At 46.9% G+C, this 19,481-nt stretch overlaps 1 protein-coding gene across 4 annotated transcripts in view; it reads left to right on the plus strand.

Moving 5' to 3' along the window:
* Positions 1-215: 215 nt before the first annotated feature.
* The window catches only part of EFHD1 (EF-hand domain family member D1), a 33,578-nt gene continuing 14,312 nt past the window's right edge, over positions 216-19,481 (plus strand). Inside the window, exons 1-2 of one of the 4 annotated variants that reach the window (XM_075004258.1) lie at positions 216-236; positions 14,711-14,858. In XM_075004258.1, the coding sequence (XP_074860359.1) occupies positions 14,745-14,858 (114 nt within the window). In that variant the 5' untranslated portion in view covers positions 216-236; positions 14,711-14,744. The other 3 variants (XM_075004255.1, XM_075004257.1, XM_075004256.1) reach the window with 3 other exon arrangements.

Consider the following 19,481-nt stretch of genomic DNA (forward strand, 5'->3'; position numbering starts at 1 on the left):
GAGGCAGGGCGTGTGAGGGGGTAAGTGAGGAGTGGGGTGAGATGATGTGGGGTGAGCTAGGTAGGGCGTGTGAGGGGATGAGATGGGGTGAGATGATGTGAGGTGAACTAGGCAGGGCGTGTGAGGGACGCGGGCGCAGGCGCAGAGCGGGCCGCCCCCTGAGGAAGGGGTGAGGGAGGCGCGCAGAGATCTCCCCTGAGGGACTGTGGCCGGAGCGGCGCAGGCAGGCAGGCAGGGTAGGGAACCCCCGGCGCGTCCTTAACTCTCCGCCCCGCCGGGCCCCGCCCCGCCCCGCCGCCGGGGCTGGGGATAAAGTTCAGGGCCGGGCGCGGGCCAGGCCTGGCAGCACGAGCGTGGGGTGGTTCCTGCTTGTCCCGAGCGCCCGGCCATGGCCTCCAGCGAGCTGGCTCAGAAGCTGCAGCGCCGGCTGCAGCTGGAGGAGAGCGACCCGGCACCCGCGCCTGGCGGCAGCGCAGAGGAGGAGACAGAGGCAGTGGTGGGCCGGGGGGACGGGCCGGATCCGGATGAGAGCCGGAGCTCCCTGCTCGCCAGCGCCGACTCGGAGCTGGGCGCCAAGCTGAGCCGCCGACAGGACATCAACGAGGGCACGGCCCAGCCGCGCCAGGCCCGGGTCTTCAACCCCTACACCGAGTTCAAAGAGTTCAGCCGGCGGCAGATCAAGGAGATGGAGCAGATGTTCCGCCTGTGAGCAGACCCCCGCCTAGCCGCGGGCTGGGCGAGTGCCCCGGGGCCAGCCCCTTTAGTTGGCGCTGGTGAGCGGGCGGGCTAGCGGGGAGCAGCCGCGGGGCGGGGCGTACAGACCCGGCTGGGTGCGGCCGAGGCTTTCCTGGGGGGCTGCCCGTCTCGCAGCCCGGAGCACGCGGCCGGTGGCGCGAACGAACGGGGCTCGGCTGACTGGGGCCGCTGTTGAGCGGTTGGCTGCGGCGCTTCGCGCCTTTTCACTGGCGTCCGAAACTCTTCTCTTCTCTTCCCCCGCCCCGCTGCTCGAATCCCGTCTGAGTCGGCCAAGCGTTTGCCTCTGGCTCGTTCCAGAAAAGTCACGTTGCAGCAGAAACGCTTGACCCTTCGCTGTTTTCCTTGCCCCGGCGAAGTTATATATAACTTGTTCCCCCTTAAAGGCTTTGTCGTTTGTTTGAGCAGCTCAAAGGCTCTCTGGAAAACCAGGCTTCTCGCGTTTGCAAACGGGCCGCTTTGCGGATTCCTGCAAAGTGTGGCTCGTTGGAGAAGGCTTTATCTTACTTCAGAAAGGGTGGGTGCACGTGACTCTTGGGTTGCCTGGAAGCAATTTTAGGCGTTTACTGTTGAAATGAAGGGTTTCTTTAGTGGGTTTCTTTTAGCTTACCTCTAAAGCAGGCTCAGTGGAGCCTTTTATTTTGCATGGAAGACTAACTTTTTTTTATTAGTGCTCTTGATATTCCAGTTGTCAGTGCTGTTGTAGCATGGCCCAATGAATGGCTTCTACAGTGTAGTTTTTGGAAGCTGTGATTGGTTTTTCTTATTCTTGAAAACATGGTGGTGGAAGAACTTAACACTGTGCAAACTACTGTCTGGACAAAATTGGGAAGCTGAGCTTCTAACAGGATTAACTCTCTCCTCCGAGTGGCTATTACATAGCCATCCAGTTCCTTCTTTTCCTAACTTTAGTTACTCCTGGGGGAATTCTGTGCCAAATTCTTAACAGAATGCTTTAGTGTTCTGTGAATTTTGTATGTCCAACTATACAGTTGTGCCCATTTCAATTATTTGGTAACTTTTTTTTTAAAACAGCTGCAAGCAATACAGACACCCAAAACTTCACCCAGGAGTGAAGTTAGAGAAACCCCCTTCCTGCTTTTTTTTGCCTCTCCTCCTCCTGAGCTTAGCTTGGGAGCTAGCCTTGCTCAGCACCCCTTTGAGGATAACTGCAGTGTTCCCTCTTGACCTAGATGCTGTCTCTGGATTCCTGGCCTCTGGAGAGGGTGAAATGGCCAATGCTGTTGCATAGAGATTCCTGTGCACTAACTACTTTCCTTGAGGATGTGCTAGGAACTGCTGCTGATGGCAATTCTCCAGTTGCTTTGCTCTCTCCCTGGCCTTGCCTTCTATTTGTGAGCTGGGTCTGGTGGCAGCCAATGTTTCTGTATGAAGTGGAGGGGCAAAATAGGAAAATTCTTTATGCCTGACACTGATTTCTGCAGAATTCTGCATTGCAAGGGGTGCAAAATTCCACCTTTAATTTTCATGTCTCGCCTACAATTATAGCTATTTATCTGCTATGTGATTCCTTCCTTGCCTCTCCCCACTTGTCTGCCCTAGTCCCTCTTTTAGTGGGAAAACTGCACCAACCTGCTTCAATAATTGATACTTATTTGTTGTCTACCTCTCTTCCATCTGTACCTGTTATTCTATCTACAAATCTTACTTGCCCTCATTCTAAGTTCCCCCTCCTTTCTTTTCAGCATCTCACTTTCAAGATACAAGATTTCTTGTTGTTGCCTGTCCTTTGAAGCCCCCACACTACTTATCTTCTGGACTTTTAGAATGCCCTGCCTACAACTATTGTCTTGTGTTCCCCTCTTGCCTTTCAGTTGTGTTTAATTTTGTTGCTTTCAGCTCTGCCATCTTACCTATTCGTGATGGGCCTATGTCTATAGACAATCAGTTTTGACCAGTTTTCCCTCAAATCTTTTCCAACCACATGCAGAATAAATTTGTGCTCCAAGGCATGTATGAATGTGCACCATCAGTAGAAACAGATCACCTAGCTGTGAGCATTCTGCTAATTAGCTGGAGGAGTGGGGGACACTTGAAATTCTCCTGCATGGCCACACAAGCATACAGCTTACAGGGAAGCTGTATTGTGATATTACAAAAGGGTGTTGTAGTTGAGTAGGAGCTACCTAGGGTATCTACAGGGAATTTTAAGTGGGGTGTGTATTTTAGCTTTTTGCTTGTGCACTGTATGGCGTGGGGGGGTTTATCCCATTCTGCTGCTGATGTAACAGTCTTTGGAGTTCTTCATGAATAGCATAGGTTATTTTTGTCACCATTATTTTGAAACAAGACCCCTTTGCCAGTTGGATGAGACAGTTCACTAATTAAACCAATTAGTGTTGGTGAGGGGAAGATGAAAGAAAATCCAGGTGGGAATGAATGATAATGAGTCTCTTCTAGCTCAAATAACACAGGACAAACAACACAATTAGAATATAAAACATGAGGGATTCAGCAAGAGTTGTGTGTTCATTTCTGGAAATCTGAACAAAGTTCTAGCTTAAAAATTACCTGGTTGCCAAGTTGAGCAGCTGCTGCTAATTCTCTTCCATGGTGGTCATAGGTGGAATCTAACTGCTGTCTCTTTCCTTAAATTTTTCTTTTGTACATATCAGGGGGACTTGGGTGGTGTCCACACTGGTGCAAGTTACTCTGCAACTAATCACAGCCTGTGGCGCTCAGCTGCTGAGTAGAGTTCCTAGTATGGTGAGGCTCAAGCCATGCATGCAAACTGAACTTTTTGTTTAGCCCTGTGGGTTTTTCCCTGGGAATTTGAAATGCACTCCCAAACTCTCACTATTCTGACTCTCAGTAGTAGCACCACTGTTAGTGAGGTGGAATGCCTTAATAAAAAGGAGGATGGGGGGGAAAAACAGTTGTATGATGAGAGGCACATCCTGTGCTATTTCAGAGGCTGAAGTTTGGGAAGAGCTTTGCCTCTAAAAATCGCTTCCTTGAAACACCACTGTGTAAAGCTGCAAAGTAGCAAAATGGTACAACATGCTGATCTTGGAGAACCTGGCTAATTCAGAACAACTCCTCCCTCTAAGGCACAGCCATGAATGAAAACTTTGGTGTACCCTGAATAGGGGGCAGGAGCTGGGAGGAGAAATACTGATGGTGTTACAACTTAGTGGAAGCAAAGGAACAACCCCACATGTGACTTATGAAGAGCCTAAGCAAACACTGCCTGATAAAATTCCTTCAGTCAACAACCTGTCTTCTGAAGGAACTAGTAGTCCTAGCAAGTGCCAATGCCAGTCTTGGCTCCAGCTTTGACACAGAAGCTATGACAATGGCTTATTGTGCTGTTAGTTAAAGAATGACTATGTGGAGCCTTTCAGTGGCTCTCACTCAAGTGCTTGCTTTGAACTGGGTCATCAATACAGGTTGAAGAGGTGGCACAGTTGCTTCAATCTTTCTGGAGAAGGGTCAGCTTTTGAAAATTTGGCAAGGAGGGTGCATGTGCATGTGTAAAATACATAAAAATAAGTACGAAGACCAATAAGACCAGCACTGGGGATGATGTTAGGGAATGGAACTTCTGGACCAGCTCATAAGACTGAGCCTTTGTCTAAATACAAAAGCACGGTTGGTATAGTTATACTGACCTAGCCCCCTAGTGTAGAGGTGGCATATGCCAGTAGAAGTATTTCTTTTGTCATCGTAACACCATTTTCTCAAAGTATATTATAGCAACAGAAGCACTTGTGGTAGCATAGTTGTCTATGGTAGGGGTGGGGTGGGGATTGTGACATCAGTTGTCTCAAGGGGGGGAGGCAGTTTTCGCACTCCTGACTATTGCTATGCTGGCAAAACTTTGTAGGGCAGACCTAACCTGAGACTGTAAGGACTCAGGTGCAAAACTGAGGGACTCTGGACCATGCTCTTAATCACCATAACTGAGGAGTAGATCTTCATTATGGAAGCACAATAGGGTAAGTTGCCTTCAGTGCTAGCTAATAGTGAGCCAGTTTTGTGTAGTTTGTTTTGCATCTTGGGTACCAGTTGAACAAACTACTTGAGGCGCCTCCAGGAACTTAAGACAAACTAGATTTAGAATTCTTCAAACCAGAGGAACTGGGTAGATGGCCAAAAAGCAACTCAACAGTATCATGAATGGTGCTACTAGCAGCAAGCATCAAGTAAGAGATGATTAGAATGTGAATTACAGACTTTAAGTGTGTTGGAGTCTGCAAACAGCAGTTTGTAAACGTGTGTGTGTGTGTGGTTAAAAAAAAAAAAAAAAAAAAAAAAGTATGCAACTTCCAGGAGACTAGAGAGGACACTTGAACAGATGGCTTCAGAGCAATGGCTGAATGGACAAACTCAGAGTAGAGGGAATAATGCAGGGGTGGGAAATAATTTTTGTGGGGTGGGGGGAGCGTCATCACACCAAGATTGCTGTAAGTGGTCAAGGGCTGCACTTTATAGACGTGGGGGGATGCAGGGTCTGGGATGGGGGTTGGGTGCAGAAGGGAGCTCTGGGTAGGGGACTGGGATCCAGGAGAGAGTAGGGGCCATGTCTGAGACAGAGGTTTTGGATTCAGGATTGGGGGGGGGGGGGCGGTATTAGGTGCAGGAAAGGATTCTGCCCTGTGGGAGGGATATAGGAGAGGGTTCAGGGTCTGTGAGGGACTTGTGACCTGGGAGAGGGAGATGCAGAGTGGTTGGTTGGTGACCTGGATGAGAGAGTACCTAGGATGCCAAAGGCAGGCTTTGGCTGGGAGATGCATACCTAGGAGGCTCCTGGCCAGCCACCCTGTGAGGCAGGCTCCCTGCCTGCTACAGCCCCAGATCTGTCAAGCCTGGTCCATGTGGCTCTCCACTCCAAATACCAAGCAGTGGGGAGGCTTCATGTGTTGCTCCCCCTCCCAACAAAATTTTTTGATCTCCTATTGGCCAGAAACAGATTTGCTTGGGGGAGTGGGTGGCATACAAAGCCTCCCCCTCCTGAGGTCTGCAGCAGAGTTGCATGGTGCAGCCCCAATCTGCTTTAAGTATCTACCTGCTCTGTGCCTAAGTGTTCTGATGGAGTGGGCTGGATCTGGTAGAATGTTAGTGTTGAAGTGACAGCAAGGAAGGGTCCTGTGGCATCTTATAGACTAACAGAAAAGTTTTGAGCATGAGCTTTCGTGAGCACAGACTCACTTCATCAGATGCTGGTCTTGGAAATCTGCAGGGCCAGGTATAAATAAGCCAGAGCAAGGGTGGGGATGATAAGGTTAGCTCAGTCAGAAAGGGTGAGGCTTACTACCAGCAGTTGATCTGGAGGTGTGAACACCAAGGGAGGGGAAGCTGCTTCTGTATTTAGCCAGCCATTCACAGTCTTTGTTTAAGCCTGAGCTGAGGGTGTCGAATTTGCAGATGAATTGTAGCTCAGAAATTTCTCTTGGGAGTCTGGTCCCGAAATTTCTTTGCTGTAGGATAGCTACTTTTAAGTCTGCTACTGTGTGGCCTGTGAGATGGAAGTGCTCTCTTACGGGCTTTTGTAGAGACTGTCCAGTTTGTCTGCGGTATATAGCAGAGGGGCATTGCTGGCAAACTGGACAGTGTCTACGTAAAAGAATAAACGCACACAAACCAGACATCAGAAATGGCAATATACAAAAGCCCATAAGAGAGCACTTCCATCTCACAGGCCACACAGTAGCAGACTTAAAAGTAGCTATCCTACAGCAAAGAAATTTCAGGACCAGACTCCAAAGAGAAATTTCTGAGCTACAGTTCATCTGCAAATTCGACACCCTCAGCTCAGGCTTAAACAAAGACTGTGAATGGCTGGCTAAATACAGAAGCAGCTTCCCCTCCCTTGGTGTTCACACCTCCAGATCAACTGCTGGTAGTAAGCCTCACCCTTGCTGACTGAGCTAACCTTGTTATCCCCACCCTTGCTCTGGCTTATTTATACCTGGCCCTGCAGATTTCCAAGACCAGCATCTGATGAAGTGAGTCTGTGCTCACGAAAGCTCATGCTCAAAACTTTTCTGTTAGTCTATAAGGTGCCACAGGACCCTTTGTTGCTGTTTACAGATCCAGACTAACATGGCTACCCCTCTGATACTTGACAGTGTTGAAGTGGCTGAGCCCCCGAACAAATAAGCAATACACTTTAACTTACAACGAGAATTGTGTAGCCAAGTATGTAGTCTGGCACCAAGAGCTATTGCTAATTGCAGAGTAGCCCTGTACTGCCTAGGGTGTCTCTTAAAGTAACCACTGTCCTGGCTTGTGCATCTGTATAAGGACTACTGACCTGATGTTCTAAGCTAGCACTGTTCAAAGGGGAGTACTCTGACAGTGTAGGAAGCCAGCAGCTGCTGGCTGGCTGGCTGGCTGGCTGTGTGGGGGGTTTTCTCTCCCACAGAACCATTTCTGCCAACCCTCCTGAGAAACAGAGCCATCTCCACACATGCCCCTCTTGTTCCAGCCTGCTGAGGCTCCCTTCTCCCAGAAAGGGTGGGTCCTCAGCCAGAAGGGGCTGGACTAGGAGCAGTCTAGCCAGCCCTCAGAGCTGTGCAGCGCGATCCTCTGGGGGGATTTAAAGGGCCCATGGCTCTGGCTGCCATAGTAGGAACAGTAGTGGTGTCTGGGAACCTTGAGTTCTTTTGAAGTGCTGAGCCCTGGGGCAATTGTCCCCCCCCCCCCCCATTTGGTGGCCTGAATCTAAGGCACCCCTTTATTTTAAAAACAGGGCATCATGTACATTTCACTCAGTCTTGGGATGTAAAAGTGAAGCATGACTTTTATTTTGGGCTTTGTGGGTTGACAGACATGTAAGGATTTCAGTGGAGTTGTCTCTAAATGAGCTCTCGGACGTGGAATCTATTAACGCTCTCCTTGGCTGCAAGATGGGTTTTCACTAGCTTTGCATACTTTGAAACACAATGTAGTCAAGTTTTTCTCTTACTGCTGCTCTAATTTCCTTTTGAAGAAAGAGGAAATGGGGGGGTGGGAAATAACAAGGAGTTCCCTTTTCAAAATGAAGATTTAATCTAAATGTAAATTGCCATGGCCAACTCTAAACAGTCTCCATAAACAAACGCTTTGACTACAAGAGTAGTTAAGTGGAGTGCTGGTGAGCTTTATAAAAAGTTCTGTCTAAATCGCCTGTGGACACCACAGGCCAAGCCTAGCTTGAGGTGAGGTAGGGAAGATAGAAAGATGAGGTCGGGCTGCTAGCCTTTGATACTGTGCTCTTTTTAATGGAAGAGGAAGTTTATACAGGTTCCATCCTGCATAATACTAACATGCAAACCTGGACTACTTTTGGTGTGTCCTTGGCAATGCTGGGATCTCCCCATGGCCAATATCCAGATGCTGCACCTTGTTTGGGAGTGGGAAGGCCATAAGGGGGAAGTTCAGTGTCCAGGCCTATTCAGTCAGCTTTATTAAGCACTAGGGAAGGACACAGACACTGCCCATCTCAAGGGGGTTAAAATACATGATTCCCAAAAACATGGGGAGGAAGATCTGTTGTGATTTTTCTCCCCCCCACCCCAATGTGCCTTTCTAGTGCTGGAGCTACAAAACTGAGTTGCTTTAAGCCCTACTTACTGCTGCATAGGTTGTTAATCTTCAGCAATATAATAATCTCTTAAGAGCAGGTTAGAAACCACTTGCAACAGATCTTTGCAATGAGTTGATGTGTGCTAAAAGCTTAGCATGTAAAGAGGAACATATCATGGGTTTCAGAATCTGTTGCAGATGCCCTGACCTATATAGTCCCTCTCCTTCCTGAAACACGAAGTGGCCAAAGTAGACAGAAAGGAGTGTATTGCCTCTTCTGCAAAAAAAACTGCACCCCCCCTGCCCCCAATCTAGGTGAATACACAAAATGTGGGCTCCCAGAGCATGGCTTGTGTGGTATCAGTGACCTCTGGGTAGCTGGCTGGTCACATGCTGCTTGGCCCTGCTGCCTTGCTTTGATCTTCTAATGCGCATAGAAGGAAGTTGTTAAACAATTCAGTATTTGTGTTTTACAGTAGGTACTAGGGGTCTTAATGAAAATCATGACCCCATTGGGCAAGGTGCTTGATCAATATACTGGGAAGACTCTCCTTCTCATTATTCATGGCAACACCAAAGAGAGAACTCGTGTCACCCTGTGTCTCATCTTAAGTTCACGTCACACGTTAGAGGCATAGCTGGGAATGGAATCCAGGTTTCCTGTATCCCGCTCTGTGCGCTGTCCAGCAGACTGCTGATGTCCCTGCCTTGCCCGCTAATTGCTATTCTCTGGAAACTGTCATCTTTTAGCTCTCTGTCGTTGTATGAGAGAGCTGGTGCCTGAGTGTGCAAGCAATCCTGTCCCTGTTCAAGCTCTGGTTTGCTCCTGTTTTGTTCGTGGTCTGCCTTAGTGCAGCTGCATAGATAAATGGCCACTGATTACAAATTACAGACCTATGTACCCTGCATAAGCAACTGCTGTAATTGCAACAGGAATGTTTCCTTATATGGATTGGCTGCCCTCTCATTACTAATTATAAATAGGAAGGGAGCTGGCCTGCAGGAGACTTTTGAAGATGCAAATTGGAGTTGGGCTCTTCAGTTTAAAGAGAGCATATTAGGGCCCCAAGTCTGGGATAACCAGCAGGTGTAATTCTCTGACACAGTGGAATGTACAGGAATACTTATACGCAGGGTATGCAAAGGAGCAGTGTTTTTAAAATAGTCCATTAAACAGAGATCCCGTGCAAGTGTGCAGTGTAGAATTAGTATTTGAATGCTAATTATCTAGATTTTAGGTGGAAACCACTAAACACGTGAAGTGTTCCAGCTGAATGTTAATTTTTTTGCCAAAATGCTAACCGAAGTTTGGCTGCATGCTCTCCAGGTTCAGATGTGGCCTGCAAAGTGGGGGGAAAAAATGCATTTTATTGTTTGGGACATGAAGGCCAGGAGTTCTTGCTCCTACTTTAATTCAAACATAGGAACGGGATTGCCCTATTAGATTATACCTATCGTTCACTTTGAGTCATTCTAAGGACACCTGCATTATTGACATAATGGTGTTTTGCTCTAGGTATCGTGTACCCCAAACTTCAGTGGTAGTCAATGAGTGTCAGCAGTGAGTTTTTTTTATTCTTTGATTTCCTAACTTCTGAAGATTTAACTTATCGGGTCTTGGGGCATTGGGGACAGACTACTTTTAGTCCCATTGGAGTACCCCTGCCCAAGGCTGAGCTGGAGGAGGCTCCCCAGCCACCCTCCTCTTCAGTTGGTTAACTAGCAAAATGGCAGGTTAGGCCACTGGGTTTTCAACTGGTGTGCTGTGAGAATTGTCCAAGTGTGACATGAAACCATCATCACCATCAATTTGCCTTGCTGTGGCTTTTTGCAGAGCAGGAAATCAACAGCCCTGCTCCCGCTGCAGCTCCAACAGCAAGGCTGCCTGAGTCCCAGCTGGCATGGGGTTGGACAATTTCCCGTCAGCAGTGATTCTTTGCAGAGCTACTGTGAGGGGAAATGCCAGCCCCGCAGGAGCCTGTTGATGCCAGCCAGCAGCTGCACTGCTGCTTCCTGGCCTGCGTGGAGTGGTGGGAAGTCTACCACCACTCCCTGCTGTAGCAAGGGGGAGGGTGGGAGCCTGTTGGAGCTGGGACAAGATTTAAATGCTATATCCTGGCTCCAATTGAGTGGTGGGGAGGGGGACTACTTTCAGTGGTTACTTGTTGGACTCAACATCCCCAGCAGGGCATTGAGCAGATTTTGGAAAATGTCTCTTTGCTGCGGAAGAGGGTGTATTCTCTGATGGATGTGAAACATTAATGCATTTGATCCTTGTTTAGCTTGTTGTATGCACTATGTTGCAAACCTCTCTAGTACGATGGTAACCAGAGTAAAACTGAAAGTTAAATGTGACTCTTACTTATGATCAATTCAGCTGAAAACAGTAGGTGTGCTGTGGAATTTTGTCTCTCTTGAAGTGTGCTGCCTTACAGAAAAGGGGAACCCCGGGGTTAGGCTACCATCTAACCCATTAACCAATTAAACAGGCTTTTACATCCTTAAAACTGACCCACCAGTGTTTAATGTAGACAAGGGCTTTAAATGTGACAACTACTGTATGCTCTTCTGGCAGAAGGAAGAAGAAGTCTGCAACTGAGACTAATTATTATCTGTGACCTAATTAGCTCTTTATTTTAACCATGAGGAACACTGTCTCAGCCATTATCTATTCCTTCTAGACTTTGACAAACTCTCTGGAGAGTCTCAGCCTTACAGCTAACCTTGGCACAATCTTTTAGCATGGGCAAACGGCATCCCAGCGCTACAGGGGAGAGATGTGAAGCTGAGAATTGAATTTTGTTTCCTGTCTTCCAGGCTATATCTCCACTGGGGAATTTTGGGGGGCTCAGGAGGCAATGCCCCCTAGTTCACATTAAGCCTAACAGGAGCAGGCAAGGGAAGTGAGGGTTCAGCATTCTTTCCATGTGCCAATTAAGCCTGTTCCGTGTGTAAGCTGATAGGGACTTAGTTTTAAACTCTCTGTGTATGTTGTAAAGTGAAACACTCAGCCTCGCAGTGGGAAGTACCATGTGGCTCTGCTGCATACCTCTTGCTTTCACAGTACTACATTAACTTTCTTGGTGTAGCGACAGTGAGATAGCTGTGTTAGTCTTAGTTTCTCAGTGTAGGAGACTCATCTTTTCTTATTCCCTCTCCGTTTCCTTCCCTTTGCCACCATCACGTCGCCCACATGGGCGTAGCGCTTGTACCTTGCTGATCTGTTGCTCCTTCTGGTAGGCCTCTACTCAGACAAAGCAGCCAGGTGAGTCAGATTTACAGTCTCTCTGATGGGACTAGCAGGGAAGTGGTAAGTAGTATAGCCACATGGGTGCATCTACATTGGCAAGAAACAGATGCTGAAGGTGTGGGGCAGAAGTGATGACATGTCTCTAGAAAGGAATAGTATCTCTGGCACTGCTGTCAGGCTCACAAACTCCCCAGGTCCATAACAATCGACACAAGGGCTTGGGGAATTGCATGGGTGTCTCCCACACCAGTCGGATGGCATTTGCTCTGAGCAAGGCTATTTACTTGATTCTGTATGGGTACAGTGTGGGGGTTGCCCTGGGTCCTGCCTCATCTCTTTCAAATCTGAGGTCTGACAACTGGAACTTCAGCTGATCATATCCCTCCCTCTCTACCCTCCCCCCTCAAGGCTAATGTCAGCACCAGAGGCCTCAGTGGAACACAAGGATACATGCTTCTTAGGCCTCTTTCCTAAACAGCATAATCCTGTGGTACTGGTGTAACTTTTCCAAGATTATATTATTGTATCTTAAGACTGGGTGGGTGGGTGGTATGCTTGTAGTCCAAGATGAAAACTCATTATAGATCCTATAGAATGAAAAGTTCAAGTTGGAAGAACAAGTTACCTTCCCCCACCATCAATCCCTCTCTGGAAATGGTCTTGCCAGCTATGAAATCTGCTGTAAAGTTCATAACTATTGGTGTTGGGTCTCAGAGGGTTCTGTAAGTAGGAATGCCTTCCGATGCTGTAGTTCTGAGCTGTGTTTTTGTTTGTTTTAATATCTCCTGCCTTGCTCCCAGGAAAATGAAAGCAGAGCGGCTATAGAAAATCCAAAGGTTAAACTGTTGTGGAAAGCCCTGCTCTGAAGACTGGACCTGGCTCTGTATACTGAACACCTATTGTGCTACTGGTACAATGTTGCTTTGCTATCTCAGCCCACTACTGACAAGACCTAATTTCTCACAATCCTGGCTTTGTGCTGCCCGTTTGCTGAAAGGACTGTGCCATGAAACTGTGCTTGATGGTTCCAGGACCCAAATAGGGTTCACTAACCCCTTCAGGGCCAGCCTGGTGATCATAAGGCTGATTTAAAACACTGAGGGGGTAAAAGCACTGATGGCACCAGCGGTCACAGCTGTTACACTAGCTTTCTCATGCATCAAATAAACCTGAGTCAAATCTCTACTACATCTGGGGTTGTGGTAGTGAGACTTCTAATTTAGACAAAAATGATTGTGAAGTGTACACTACATATTCTTCTGGAGCTATGTAGCTCACATTTTCAGGAAGCTTGTGTGAACAATTCAGGGCTGCTAATGCTGTCTTGCTTTATTCCGCATCACCATTGGTGTGCTCATCCTTGGGGAAAATGCCTTTCAGCTAAGGATAAAGACCCTAATCTAGAAACAAATATTTAATTCATAATCAAAGATTACTAGATATGATATGTAGACTCCCTCTTGTAGTGATATTTACAGGCCTGGCAAGATTGGCAATATGCAAGACTTTACAGTGTCCAACAGGAGGAGAACTTGCTAACTGCTAAATGAGTTGTTGGCAGAAGGAGATTGTGCAGTCCATATTCATGAAGAATGGAAGAACTCTGGGCATGTGTCTTCCTTCTACTTCAGCTTGCCTTAAATGAGGTGTTAAAAGTTCACGTATCTGATGTCTGGAATCCAAATGGAGAATATTAATTCCAGTCCTATTTCTAGACAGGCTTTAGACATACATGACATGGAGATGGGACTGGATGCTCTGATCTGGGCTTGAACAACATACTTAGAGCTGCTTTCTAGATACAGAGGAGAAATACCAGACCCCTTGCCAGTTAGTGCGCCACCTCTTCCTGCTTGGAAAATAATATATCCATTTAAAATCCTATTTTGTTGCTATGATACTTAATACCAAGACAGGTAATACAGTAGAACCCGTATTCTGCAGAATACTGGTTTCCCAAGAACAACTCAGCAGGTGTGCTGCAAGCATCTGACTTTTTTATATATCCTATATTGATGGTATATATCTTCTGTTAGAATGCTGCTTCTTGAAATATTTGGCTTTCTGTGAAGAAAGAGGGAACTGTATTAAAAATTGACTGGGGTTTCCTTTCTGAAGCCATCAAAGAACTCTGAAATATTTGAAGGGAGTGAACCGGAGAATGGATTTGGGAGTGGCATATATGGGGGTGGACGGAGGAAGGACATGGCTCACAGGCAGACTCCTCCCCTCTTCCTTCCACTTAGGAAACTTGCCCAGCTCCTGCCATTCTTCTGTGGTGTCTTATCACAGTTAAACCACTGAATCCCTGTCCTCAGCAATGCTGGGCTCTTGTCAGCCAGCCAATGCTGCAACTAGCAGAGATACTCTGATTTGCTCGTTAAACATTAGAGCTCATTTCTTCATTTTTTTTTTTTTTTTTTTTTTTTCTCTCTCTCTGCTAGAATTCATGTATCGCCTCTATTGCTTTAATCGTTACCTCCTCCAGGAGAGGAGAAAAGTGAAGGTGGCTCCTGAGGTATAAGGAAGATCAGTGGGGAGGGAAAAGCTGTATGATCTTCAGTTGCCTTGATTGAAAGTCTGTTCATCCATCAACACTTTATTTCTTTGCTGTTCCCTTCTAAAGGACAAATAACATTAAGTTTTTAAGTGCAGGCTAGGGGGTAGTGAATGTTTATCTCCCAAAACGTACCACTCCTCCTTACACTGAAGTCCATGGTAAGCCCCTATCCTGCCATCTACTTGAATGGGAAAGGGCCGTGAGCTGTGGTATGGGTTCCTCCCTATTTCTTCACTTCTTCATATTTCTTTCACAGTTGCTTCAATGTCAGTTCTGCACTTTTCCCTACAGACTAATCTCCCCCCCCCCCCCCCCGGGATAGGAAGCAGATTTCAAAGGCCTTGTGTGACTTCCCCAAATTTACCAGATTGCAACAGCTGGCTTGGTCACCATGTTTCTGAGCATGGCTAAGTTGTGGGGTGGGGGTGTGTGTCTGTCCACAGGTGTGTTGTCTTCACCCCCCATTTGCTGGAGGCATGTGCTAAGAGCTCATTCCCTGGAGTGTCAGGAGTGAGACTTTCACTTACCTATGCTGTAAAACTAAACTTCGAAAACTTTCTTGTCCAGTGTAGCAGGGTGTGTGACAGATGCTGATCTCTACCTACTGTCCCCTCTAGGTATGACTCTGGAAAGGATGGTTATATAGACCTGATGGAGCTGAAATTGATGATGGAGAAACTGGGAGCTCCTCAGACCCATCTGGGCCTGAAAAACATGATCAAGGAAGTGGATGAGGATTTTGATGGCAAGCTCAGCTTTCGTGAGGTAAGGAGCAGCAAAGAAGTATCTAATGTGAGGTTGCATATCCAAGGCAGTAGCAGTAGGGAACACTATTAGTTTGAATAGGCTTGTACTAGATCTCTTTTCCTCCTTTTAGCCTGGTCAACATTCCCCTGATGACTGTGCCCCCACCATCACACAGCCTATCAAGCTACCTCAGGCTTAAAAAGAGAGAAGTAGGCAGACTCTTGCTTGAAACGTGGTGCAACTGAAAGAAGAGGAGACTCCTTATTCCCAGGGAATTGTGTGCCAGATCAATTCTGTGCACTGTATTTTAAAACTCTGCATAGTTGAGTTGTCAAAAGAACACAATATATAATCAAGCCAGTTTGTTACTTGGGTAACTTTGTTTTTAGTTTTAAATTTCTGCCAACACATAGGTCTGCAAGCTTAATGAGCTTTACCTCAGGCCCTGTGTATAATGTGGTTTAACACACTTACCACAGCTCTGAGCTGGATGGGAACAGTTTCATTTGTGTGAGTATAACTGAAGCCTAACGATTTAGCAGTTAATGTTGACTTGAGAAAAAGCATCACCCAGTATACTTATATCTGTCCCTTTTTTGCATGCAATGGAACATATTGATCAGTTGCACAGAGCTGTCTTGTTTCTGGGATCTTTCTTCTGCCTTCTCTTCCCCTAAAAGGGTTAATACTTACAGCGCCCTGCTCTGCCTGCAGCAGACAGATAACATGTCAAATGGGATTTCTGTTGTCTCCACAACCAAAACTCTATCCTCAACTGTTCAGACCAGTAATCTTCAATTCAGAAGTGCCAGGGAGCTCTGGCAGCTGCTGTGTGAAAGGGGTGTGAACACAGGACAGGCAGCAGCTAGACAAGAACAGATGCAGAAAGCTGGGTAGGAAAGAGTATGAGTAGATGAGGGCAGCATCAACCAAGTGCAGACAGCTGCTTGCTAGGCTGGCGAAGGACGTGAACAGAGATCAGGGAAGAGGAGGAAATGAGCAACTGTTATTCACATGTACTGGCTTAGTGCTAGCACATCCTGAGTGTGCTGCTTTCAAATCCTAAACTTGCTCCCCAGCTCTAAACACACACCTGACTGTATACAGAGACTTGGGTGCCATCACACCCACTGAGAGCGTAACACTGCAAATGAGTTGGTCACTGATTTAACGTAAAACATCAGTTCTTCCTGTGGCAAAGGCTGAGAAGTAGAGCAGCCTGGTGATCTGTGGGTGTATTGTGGGAAAAGGCTAGCTGTTGTGAAACTACAGGAACATATGAAGTGGGAGAAGCAGGAAACTAATGAGTGGGGCATCTTTAGAGTATTAATTTTTATGCTGAAATATTGCCTACTCACTTCTATGTTGTTTGGCTTTGATGGAACGTCTTTTGTATGACATCCGTAACCACATGCTTACAGCACAAGCCTTTTGCACCCCATCGGCATACGTTTGCTGTGATGCCCAAGCGTTCTACCATCATTGGGCAGAACAGGCTTACCCTAACAGCTTTGTCTTCACTCACGGTCAGTTTCACTGAGTGAAATCCCAGCTTATGTAAGAAGTGCTAGCTTAATATCTGCTATGTAAGCAGTTACTGGTCAGAGGCTGCTTAAGTACTCTATCAAGCAGAGGAGGTGAAGCTTTCTGGAAGACTCTCACCTAAGCGACTCCCACTTTGCTATTACTCACCAGCATCAATTTGTGCACTCTGAAAAGTGGCTTGCTGGACCAGTGATAGTGTCTTGGCAAGCATGCTGCCAGCTGACCCAAAGCACATAGCTGGATGCTTGTGAACAGGACATGGTACCAGCTGCATCTGAACTTCTTTTAAGATGGCTGTGATGTCACAACAACGATACAAACACGTTAAACAGCAGGGAATTACTAATGCTTGCCGGAACCACTAGCTGGAAAGAGAAGTCAGTCTGAGTTGAGGTCAGCAGTGGCTATGGGGCAGAGAGAGCATGCCAATCTTCTAATGAACTGGTTTTTCTTTAGAGTCTCAGTCAGTGGAGCCTGAGAATTCTGTACAGTGCCAAGGAGTTTGGTGGAGTACAACAGCACATCTGGGACTTTAGAGCAGACTGGTGGGTGAGGACAAGAAATGGAAGCTGCACAGATACCATGCTGGGATGACACTACCTCTTCTGATAGTTACACATTCATGAAAGTGACAGCTTGAGAGGCCACAGTTCTTCTAACAGGAATGTTGGTTCTTTGGTTTTCTGTTAGGGCCTAATTTTGCAAGTGTGTAGACTTAAAAAAGCTGCTGGCTTCATGTGGAAACCACTGCCATAATTAAAATGAACTGATGCAGCCTCCCATGTCCCTTCTGCCTACTGGAGTAAGTTCCCTCTTTGTACTGTTGACACAGCAAAAATGGCAACTTCCTACTTTCAGCTTCCTGAGATCCTGATGACTTCAGCAGCCTCCTCTGTTAGTCATAAAGGACCATTCTGGGGAATTTCTGCCAGCACTAGAAATACTGTGCACAGAAGCTGGCAGCATTGAGTCATGTAGTCACATGCAAAATTATGGCTAAAGAGTGAAATTGTTTAGTCAGAGGCCCTCTAAAATTGTACCATAATCTACATGTTGGGCAGATGAACCCCAGCTTGTAAACTACACTTTCTGCTCATGGCCTGGACTGGAATATTTGCTTAGCTAGCTTTTCTTACCTAGCTGCAAATGCAACTGACGTTTTCCATATCATTCATATGCATTGTCTGATCGAGCAATTGGCTACATCTCCCACTGACAAATGAAATGGAATCTGTTGTTGCTTTGTCCAGCTGTGCTTCCCTTCTGCTGATAGTCTGCGAATAGATGGATGGGAACCATGTTACTGTGTTAGTGATAAATTTCTCTTTGGTTCTTGGCAAACTTTGGCGGACAACAGCACTCTTTGTTTAAACAGGTTGCAGTGGGGAGCACGTGTGCATGTATGGGTCTAGTTTAGCTGTGCCTGATTCTGTGTCCCCGTGTAACAGAACAACAAATAAGCATTTTCTCAAACTTGCTGTACCTTTACCTACCTGTCTTGACTGGATTTTCCTTGGTTTTGCTAGAAAACTTGAGGACATGGTTCTTAAGATCCCTGTAGTCTGCAAGAGGTAACAAAGGGTAGCTGCTGTGTACTTTAATCTACCCGCCAATCCAATCCCAATCCATAAAAACCCATATTCCCTTCAATCCAATTCATCCCCATAAAAGCCCATATGTCTCTTGGAAGAAAGTGGATTATTTCCTTACAAGGTGCGGATGCTGTGATGTGCAAAGGTAGTAGAACTGACAACAAACAACAATTGTTGATTGCTAATTCAGTGATTACTGCTGTACAGAGCCAATCCTGAGGCAGGCAAGGCTACAAGAGCAGAAGGTCCATGAGAACATTAAGAGCAAACCCAGGTCAGTGGCACACCCCTGCATCTGTTGATTGTGTACCACTAGCAGCGGAGGAGCATGTCACAGGATATGTGGGAGTCCGTAGTTGCTAATCATTGGCCCCCTCCTATGTGTTCCCACAGTGGCTAACCCCTGCACAGTTACTAGAAGAAATTGTAATTCCCATGGTGTAAACTATTTTACTTCCCTAGTCTGGAAATTATTCTTATTAAACTGGCTTCCTGTTTCAGCGGACTGGCATGTTGGTTAATAACGTTCACTTGGACTATGACCTTTTGTCAAGGATCTATCAATATCTCATTGATTAACTCGACAAAGTTCCTCTTGAATCTCGGGTTCAACCACTTATGCTTCTTTATTGAACATAATCTCCTCTACAGTGCAGGGGTGGGGAGTCTCCAGCCCATAGTCTGGAGCTGGATTGCAGTTTGCTTGGATGTGGTCCCTGGGGCTTTCTTCTCCAGCACATGGCCCTTGGTGGGTTGGGGATGTGGAGCCATGAGCCTTTGCAGGGCAAAGTCAGGAAGTTGGGGCCAGTTCTGGCCCCCAGTCTTGCCTGGTGGGGTCAAGAAGTGGCTCTACTGCTGCTCCTCGTCCCCTGGCACTGTGAGAGAAGAGCACAGCTTCATAGGGAGGTTTTTCCCTCATTGCACTGATAGGCATTTCAGCCAGTCAGAGTAATTGGGGGATGGTGCCTGGGAGCAGTGAGAGAACTGGTCCAGGGAAGATTTCCCAGAGCTGCTGTTGTAGGTTTTCTCCACCCATCCCCCCCCCCACCTCCACTGGGGAGGCAAAGGTAAGCAGCCTGCTCCTGCCTAGATTCCCACTCTTAACCTATTCCTGTGCCCTTCCTGCCATCCAGGCCATGCCCAAACCCACCATGCTTGTGCACCCTCTCTTCCAGTCTCCTCACATCCAGCCTGCTCCTGAACCCCCTGAGGTGCTGCCTCCAGCCCACTTACACTCCTTACCATCGTAGAACACTGGACTGGATTCTGTGACCTCTTGAGGCCCTTTCCAATCTAAGCACCATCTAGACCAGGTGTGTCCAGGCTGCAGGTCGCGTGTGGCCCTGGACAGCTAGTAATGTGGCCCCACAAGATGGTAAACTTGTAACATTACTATGTGATTTATATACATTAACTATATAATATATTTTATATGCAGCCTGAGACAATTCCTCTTCATTCAATGTGGCCCAGGCAAGCCAAAAGGTTGGACACCCATGATCTA

Source organism: Carettochelys insculpta, chromosome 10 (assembly GCF_033958435.1).
Source record: "Carettochelys insculpta isolate YL-2023 chromosome 10, ASM3395843v1, whole genome shotgun sequence".
NCBI classification, from domain to species: domain Eukaryota; kingdom Metazoa; phylum Chordata; order Testudines; family Carettochelyidae; genus Carettochelys; species Carettochelys insculpta.